This window comes from Lithobates pipiens, unplaced genomic scaffold (assembly GCF_037356315.1).
Source record: "Lithobates pipiens isolate NorthernLeopardFrog02 unplaced genomic scaffold, aLitPip1_a1.2 Scaffold_138, whole genome shotgun sequence".
NCBI classification, from domain to species: Eukaryota; Metazoa; Chordata; class Amphibia; order Anura; family Ranidae; genus Lithobates; species Lithobates pipiens.
In genome coordinates this window covers 373,436-381,847 of record NW_027507726.1, presented here as the reverse complement: position 1 = coordinate 381,847, position 8,412 = coordinate 373,436, and the positions used below count along the sequence as shown (strand labels likewise).

Here is an 8,412-nt window from a genome sequence, read left to right as displayed (position 1 = left end):
TTGCGGAAAGGGGCGGGCACTTGCGGAAAGGTGCGTAATCTACGCCCCTTTCCGCAGAGAGCTATCCCGGAAGTGGGTGCAGATACCTGCACTGTACAGGTATCTGCACCCCCCTCCCCCCTGAAAGGTGCCAATTGTGGCGCTGGAGGGGGGGAGGGTTCCGATGAGCGGAAGGTCCACTTTAGGGTGGACCTCCGCTTTAATCAGCCATGTGTTCGGGTTTAAAGTGGCAACTCTAATGGGAATGCATCAAAAGTGCATCAGTGTAGAAGGGCCCTTACTGCTTTCTACATTATCTATATGCACATACAAAAAACAGATATAGAGGAAGTCCGTGTTAAATAATATTAAAGATGCAGCCTCCCTGAAAAAAAAAAAAGCTTTATTACTGTCCAACCTAGGAGTACAAAAAGACATTAATAGATTGCTATTCAGCGTTGAACCCAAAGTCCTCCTGTAGATGTTACGTGTTGTCCTCAAGAACAGAGACTCTGCATTCCGGCAGTTTTGCAGATAATATTATTAAGGTATATCGGTGCAATGTACTTGCACCCAGTTCCTGTACAAGTGAAAGAGTCCTCAGCATGACAGGACGATGGAGGAGGATGTTCATGAAGCTATGACCGCCATAAACTCTGTGTGTCTGATCTGTCTCTTCATCGCTGATATGGATGCATTGAGGCCGACTTAATGTTAGTTTTAATACTGCTGGGCATCTTACCTGAAAAGAAAAGTATATACAGGAGTTAAAAAGAGACACAATAAAATGGGAAAAGACTGAAGATATTGACCAAAGCAGGCCTATCTATACCTGGCTGTCCACCCTGTGCCATTGGTACGCCAGTCATGTGCTGCTGCTGGTTAGGAGGCATGGACATTTGCCCCTGCTGCATGGACCCAGCTCCCTGTAACATCCCGCCGGCCCCGGCTTGTCCTGCACCCATGGGGCCACCAGGGCCTGGAGGACGACGGTTTGAAAGTCCTTTCCCAAACGCCACAGCGGCCACAAGGGCATTAGTGTCCGCAGGGTTGTAGGTCTGCTTATTCTGACGTAAACCTAGAAAACAGAAAGGCTGTAGGTAAAAGGAACGAAGCTCTGGCTATACATCACTCAAGAAAACTGGATCTACAAAGGCAACAAAAAAGAATTCATTTTCTGAGGGAAACTTTCCTGTGTGTGTTGGTTTAAGTGTTCAGAGAAGCTGTTCCTATTGCTATTAACCAGCAATAAATTATTTAAGTAAATACAATTTTCCTGTATATTCCAAACTATATTTCCAACAAACACATAAACTAGCTATTTAGATCAGATAAAATGAAGGAAAGGCATTGTACCATGCAATGAAGGACAGAATGATCAGTGTAGTGTATGTGTAGTAAGTGTGGTGCAGTGTATCGCTATGTTTGCGCTGCGGGGGAGAAAAGAGATTGAGCAATACTGCACTAGAGCCGTGTTACAACCAGGGTGCTGAGGCACCCTGGGGTATCATCTGGGTTTCCCGGGTTGCTACGAGCAGGGGACCCAGTTTATCCTGGATCAGTGCCATGAGTTGCCATGGTGTGGGTGGGTGTACAGCCAGCACCATAACAGCCAGTGACACTCTAGGACCAAGATGCATTGCGTAATTTCATGGCAACACATGACTCTAATCTAACCCGCTGCACTGCTGGGGCTAAAAGCTAGGGCTCTGATGTAGGAGAGGGGACTGTGTGATTGGGGTGGGTTCTGTGACAGGGTGGGGGGTGTGGTGGTCTGTGCGACTAGTGGGTTCTGTGATTGGGGGGACACTGTGATGATGGGCAACCTCTGATGTATAGGAGACCTCTGATACAAAAAGACTACTCTGATGTGATTGGGGGGGGGGGGGGCCCTCTGATGTAATGGCGTACTCTAATGCAAAGGAGGGGGAACTCCACCATAAAGGGGAACCACTGACACAAAGAGGGAGACCCGTGATGCCAAAGAGGGAGGGGGGGGGGGGGACATCTGACGCAAAGGGGAGGGAGACATCTGAAGCAAAAGGGGAGACCTGCGATGTGAAGATGTACCTTAACGCAAAGGGAGGCTCTACTGTAAAAGGGGAAGACCTTTGCTGCAAAGGGGGGACCTCTGGCGCAAAGGGGGGTGGGGACACCTCTGGTGTGAAGAGGCCACTCTGATGAGATGGGAGGACCTTGGATGTGAAGACGGACTCCAACACCAAAGGGGGACCTCTGACACGAAGAGGGAGACCTCTGATGCCGGGGGGGGGGGGGGGGGTGACATCTGAAGCAAAAGGAGGGACCTCTGATGTGAAAATGTACTCTAATGCAAAGGGAGGATCTACTACAAGGAGGGGGAGGGGGCCCCTCTGGTGCAAAAGAGGAGGGGGCCCCTCTGGTGCAAAAGAGGAGGGGGCCCCTCTGGTGCAAAAGAGGAGGGGGCCCCTCTGGTGCAAAAGAGGAGGGGGCCCCTCTGGTGCAAAAGAGGAGGGGGCCCCTCTGGTGCAAAAGAGGAGGGGGCCCCTCTGGTGCAAAAGAGGAGGGGGCCCCTCTGGTGCAAAAGAGGAGGGGGCCCCTCTGGTGCAAAAGAGGAGGGGGCCTCTCTGGTGCAAAAGAGGAGGGGGCCTCTCTGGTGCAAAAGAGGAGGGGGCCTCTCTGGTGCAAAAGAGGAGGGGGCCTCTCTGGTGCAAAAGAGGAGGGGGCCTCTCTGGTGCAAAAGAGGAGGGGGCCTCTCTGGTGCAAAAGAGGAGGGGGCCTCTCTGGTGCAAAAGAGGAGGGGGCCTCTCTGGTGCAAAAGAGGAGGGGGCCTCTCTGGTGCAAAAGAGGAGGGGGCCTCTCTGGTGCAAAAGAGGAGGGGGCCTCTCTGGTGCAAAAGAGGAGGGGGCCTCTCTGGTGCAAAAGAGGAGGGGGCCTCTCTGGTGCAAAAGAGGAGGGGGCCTCTCTGGTGCAAAAGAGGAGGGGGCCTCTCTGGTGCAAAAGGAGGGGGGGGCCCCTCTGGTGCAAAAGGAGGGGGGGGCCTCTGGTGCAAAAGGAGGGGGGGGGCCTCTGGTGCAAAAGGAGGGGGGGGCCTCTGGTGCAAAAGGAGGGGGGGGGCCTCTGGTGCAAAAGGAGGGGGGGGGCCTCTGGTGCAAAAGGAGGGGGGGGGCCTCTGGTGCAAAAGGAGGGGGGGGGACCTCTGGTGCAAAAGGAGGGGGGGGGACCTCTGGTGCAAAAGGAGGGGGGGGGGACCTCTGGTGCAAAAGGAGGGGGGGGGACCTCTGGTGCAAAAGGAGGGGGGGGACCTCTGGTGCAAAAGGAGGGGGGGACCTTTGGTGCAAAAGGAGGGGGGGGACCTCTGGTGCAAAAGGAGGGGGGGGCCTCTGGTGCAAAAGGAGGGGGGGGCCTCTGGTGCAAAAGGAGGGGGGGGGCTCTGGTGCAAAAGGAGGGGGGGGGGGACCTCTGGTGCAAAAGGAGGGGGGGGGGACCTCTGGTGCAAAAGGAGGGGGGGGGGACCTCTGGTGCAAAAGGAGGGGGGGGGACCTCTGGTGCAAAAGGAGGGGGGGGGACCTCTGGTGCAAAAGGAGGGGGGGGACCTCTGGTGCAAAAGGAGGGGGGGACCTCTGGTGCAAAAGGAGGGGGGGACCTCTGGTGCAAAAGGAGGGGGGGGACCTCTGGTGCAAAAGGAGGGGGGGACCTCTGGTGCAAAAGGAGGGGGGGGACCTCTGGTGCAAAAGGAGGGGGGGGCCTCTGGTGCAAAAGGAGGGGGGGGGCCTCTGGTGCAAAAGGAGGGGGGGGGCCTCTGGTGCAAAAGGAGGGGGGGGGACCTCTGGTGCAAAAGGAGGGGGGGGACCTCTGGTGCAAAAGGAGGGGGGGGGACCTCTGGTGCAAAAGGAGGGGGGGACCTCTGGTGCAAAAGGAGGGGGGGGACCTCTGGTGCAAAAGGAGGGGGGGACCTCTGGTGCAAAAGGAGGGGGGGGACCTCTGGTGCAAAAGGAGGGGGGGCCTCTGGTGCAAAAGGAGGGGGGGGCCTCTGGTGCAAAAGGAGGGGGGGGGGCTCTGGTGCAAAAGGAGGGGGGGGACCTCTGGTGCAAAAGGAGGGGGGGACCTCTGGTGCAAAAGGAGGGGGGGGGGCTCTGGTGCAAAAGGAGGGGGGGGACCTCTGGTGCAAAAGGAGGGGGGGACCTCTGGTGCAAAAGGAGGGGGGGGACCTCTGGTGCAAAAGGAGGGGGGGGCCTCTGGTGCAAAAGGAGGGGGGGGCCTCTGGTGCAAAAGGAGGGGGGGGGGCTCTGGTGCAAAAGGAGGGGGGGGGACCTCTGGTGCAAAAGGAGGGGGGGGGGACCTCTGGTGCAAAAGGAGGGGGGGGGGGACCTCTGGTGCAAAAGGAGGGGGGGGGACCTCTGGTGCAAAAGGAGGGGGGGGGACCTCTGGTGCAAAAGGAGGGGGGGGGACCTCTGGTGCAAAAGGAGGGGGGGACCTCTGGTGCAAAAGGAGGGGGGGACCTCTGGTGCAAAAGGAGGGGGGGGACCTCTGGTGCAAAAGGAGGGGGGGACCTCTGGTGCAAAAGGAGGGGGGGGACCTCTGGTGCAAAAGGAGGGGGGGACCTCTGGTGCAAAAGGAGGGGGGGACCTCTGGTGCAAAAGGAGGGGGGGACCTCTGGTGCAAAAGGAGGGGGGGACCTCTGGTGCAAAGAGGGGGGGACCTCAGATGTGAAGACAGAGCATAACACCAAAGGGGACCTCTGATGCAGTGGGGAACTTAATTTTTCATCAAGGCGATTGTGTACATTCTGGATCCTTCAAGATTTTCCACAAATGTAAAGGGTGCCATCATTGAATAAAAGGTTGAGAAGCACTTTTTTTCAATGCTCTAGTGGAACTAACTTTTCATTGGCTACATTTTTTTTGACACAGTTTTTAACCAGAAAATCTAATCTTAACAAACACTACATTTAGTTATGAGAAAAAAAATGTACATTTAAAAGACAAGTTCACCTTTTGCCAACATGTTCCACTAATTTTTAGGGTGGAACAAGTAACAGGTTACCAATGCCGGATTCCCCCCTCCCTGTGACAGCACAACAGGGAGAAGTTCCCCGTACTAGCTGTCAGTTTTGGAAATAAGCACGGCCGTGTCTCTTATACACAGAGCTCTGTGTGTGGATGAACTACAAGTCTGGACATCCTTTGCGTTTGCCGGCTTGTAGTTCTCAGTGAACTATACAGTGCTGTGGAGAGCCGTGGTAGTTCATTGATTCTTCCTGTCAGTGTATCAGTTTGCCCATATGGAATGTACGGGCACATAGATACACCGACAGGTCTGCAGGAGACCTGCATGGCACCCAGTGACCTGCTGATCACTGGTGCAATGCTTTACATGCTCTAAAAAAATAATATTAATAATTTTTACCTGCAAAAAATTGTGCATTTATTTTTATTTTTTTTAAAGTGAACTTATCCTTTAATTGACATTTGTCTTCTAGTATCCCTCTAATACTTACTTGCAACATCCGAGTCCCTTTCCTCCTTTATAATCTTCTCCAGCAGGTTGGTGCACAGCTTGTTCATGGTTTGGACTTGTTTCTGAAAAGAAGAAGATTTAGTTCAACTCCTGTCTTTGAGACCCTCCAACCCCCTCCCCCCCCCCCCAAACAAAAAAACCCCCATATCCCAGCATGCACCTGTCATACAGTAAAGGCTATCAAAGGGTGAAAGAAGACAGACTGTTCAGGCACTCAAGATGACAAATGAGGGATAAGAGCATCCCAGTCCATACCTGTGCCGTTTCAGGGGTGATCCGGGCCGCGTCGGTGGTCAGCTGCTTTTCCAGGTCTTCCACTTCAGGGTCAGGCTTTGTTCTCAGATGATCGGGTACCACTTCATGGCTGAAGACCGGGACTCTTCCTTCCGTCAGGCGCTGTGCACATCAAAATTGGTTTTATTGAAGCCTCGTTCATACAGGCATACTATAGCGCATGCAAGGGTTGTGTCTGCCCTCACAGGGATGCACAGGTGCTCCAAGCATCCCTGTGTACAGAGACCCATTCATTTCAATACAGACATAGCAGATGCATGAACACAACTGCTGCTCCCAATTGGACAAGTCTGCTGGGGTGGGTGAACGTTTGGTGCCCACGTGGCTATCACATTGGAAGCATTGGCTGTGTCTGTGCAGCTGCTGCGTCCCAATTCCAATGAATGGGTCTCCCTGCACAGGGATGCATAGAAAACCTGAGCATCCCCTGTGAGGGTATACACAGCTCTGACATTGGCGCACACTATAGTATGTCTGCGTATGCAAGGCCTTACTCTCCGTCAACAGATGCAGATCCGACTTGTGAGGACACAGAGGGATCCGTACTCACCATGATCTCCTCATCGCGGTCTGGTGTCAGCAGAAGTGGGATGATGACCTGGTTTTTCAGCAGCGGCATCTTTTCATTTTTAAGCACTTTATTGAGCGTGCTCAGTTGCCCGGAGAGTAGCGCAAAATTGTCCAACACGGACGGCCTACGAAGAGAGAATAGGAAAAAAACGAAATTGTGGACGGCCTGCAAGAGGAATCCTGAAGGTGCTTCTTATGAAGCCCTGAAAAGAGCGTATGGAGAGGTGATGAAGAAATGGAAGGGAGGTGGAAGGATATTAAGATGGTGGGCATTCCAAAAATGCCTGTGAAACAATAAAAAAAGTTGGGTACACATGGGTATTCAAAGGAGGGGTTGTGTGTGAGGAGCATCGCCTATCTATATTAACCAATGGCCCAGTATATACGTCTAGCACCAGGATCTGGAAAGCATTTCACCAGGCCAAGCTGGCCGGTAACGGCTTTATGTATGCTTGGGGGCAAACCTGTTCCTTTATCCTGCATGGGCAGCCCCACTTCAATGTGACCCCGTCACCCACTTAGAAGTTTCAGGTAAAAGTACAGAAGAATAAAAGGATTTTAAAATGCTTATGTGCAGTGTTTTTTTTTTCTTTACCAAAATGTTTTTTTTTTTCTATTGACTTGCAAAGTTCTTCTGAAATTTGACTTTTTCAGGAAAAGCAATTCCCCATCACAGCCCCCTCCCTGCACATCGCAGCCCCTACACATCGCAGCCCCCTCCCTGCACATCGCAGCCCCTACACATCACAGCCCCCTCCCTGCACATCGCAGCCCCTACACATCACAGCCCCCTCCCTGCACATCACAGACCCTGCACATCGCAGCCCCCTCCCTGCACATCACAGCCCCCTCCCTGCACATCACAGCCCCTGCACATAACAGCCCCTACACATCACAGCCCCCTCCCTGCACATCACCTCCTTGCACATCACAGCCCCCTCCCTGCACATCACCTCCTTGCACATCACAGCCCCCTCCCTGCACATCACCTCCCTGCACATCACAGACCCCTCCCTGCACATCACCTACCCCTCCCTGCACATAACAGACGCAGCCCTGCACATCACAGACGCAGCCCCCTCCCTGCACATCACAGACGCAGCCCCCTCCCTGCACATCACAGACCCCTCCCTGCACATCACCTACCCCTCCCTGCACATAACAGACGCAGCCCTGCACATCACAGACGCAGCCCCCTCCCTGCACATCACAGACGCAGCCCCCTCCCTGCACATCACAGACGCAGCCCCCTCCCTGCACATCACAGACGCAGCCCCCTCCCTGCACATCACAGCCCCCTCCCTAAACCACACATGAGGTATCGCCACAATCGTTAGAGCAATAATCCTAGCACTGTGTCCTCTGTAACTCAAAACTGGTAACCTGTAGAAAATTTTAAACGTCGCCTATGGAGATTTTTAAGGGTTAAAGTTTGTCACCATTCCACCAGCGGTGCAAATTTTGAAGCGTGGCGTGTTGGGTATCATTTTACTTGGTATAACATTATCTTTCACAATATAAAAAAATAAAATAATGGGCTAAAGTGGCCAAAAAAAGTGATTGTAAGACCGCTGTGCAAATACGGTGTGACAAAGTATTGCAACGACTGCCATTTTATTCTCTAGGGTGTCTGGAAAAAACAATTACTATATATATATATATATATATATATATATATATATATATATATATATATATAAATATGTTTGGGGGTTCCAAGTAATTTTCTAGCAGAACTTGTAAACACCAAGTCTGATAAATAGGCTCGGTCCTTAACTAGCTAATAAACAAGTGGCCGAGACAGTCCAATCAGTTCTTGTCTTCTACCATATTTCGCCCCATATTGGTGCCTCATCTTTAGATCAGGACCCAGACAACTGCGACCCATTTCACCTGTTGGTCCTCTTCAGACAGCAGGAGTTCTTCCAACGCTATAGAAGTCAGTGTTGCGGTTTAATCATTTATCTGTAAGCTCTCACAAAGTGGAGATTCACCCTACATAACAATCATGTCCCTATTATTAGTAGCCATTTCCTCTGTTTAAAATATTTGGAAATTGTATTAGATTTT

At 52.5% G+C, this 8,412-nt stretch overlaps 1 protein-coding gene across 1 annotated transcript; it reads right to left on the bottom strand.

The window, feature by feature from the left end:
- Positions 1 to 365: 365 nt before the first annotated feature.
- On the bottom strand, positions 366 to 6,467 carry MED8 (mediator complex subunit 8; the record flags this gene model as incomplete). Its single annotated transcript, XM_077479100.1, is given in 5 exon segments — positions 366 to 721; positions 812 to 1,057; positions 5,459 to 5,540; positions 5,734 to 5,874; positions 6,323 to 6,467. Coding segments are annotated over 5 exon segments (679 nt in total), but the record flags the coding sequence as incomplete, so codon positions are not given.
- Between the last annotated feature and the right edge of the window lie 1,945 nt (positions 6,468 to 8,412).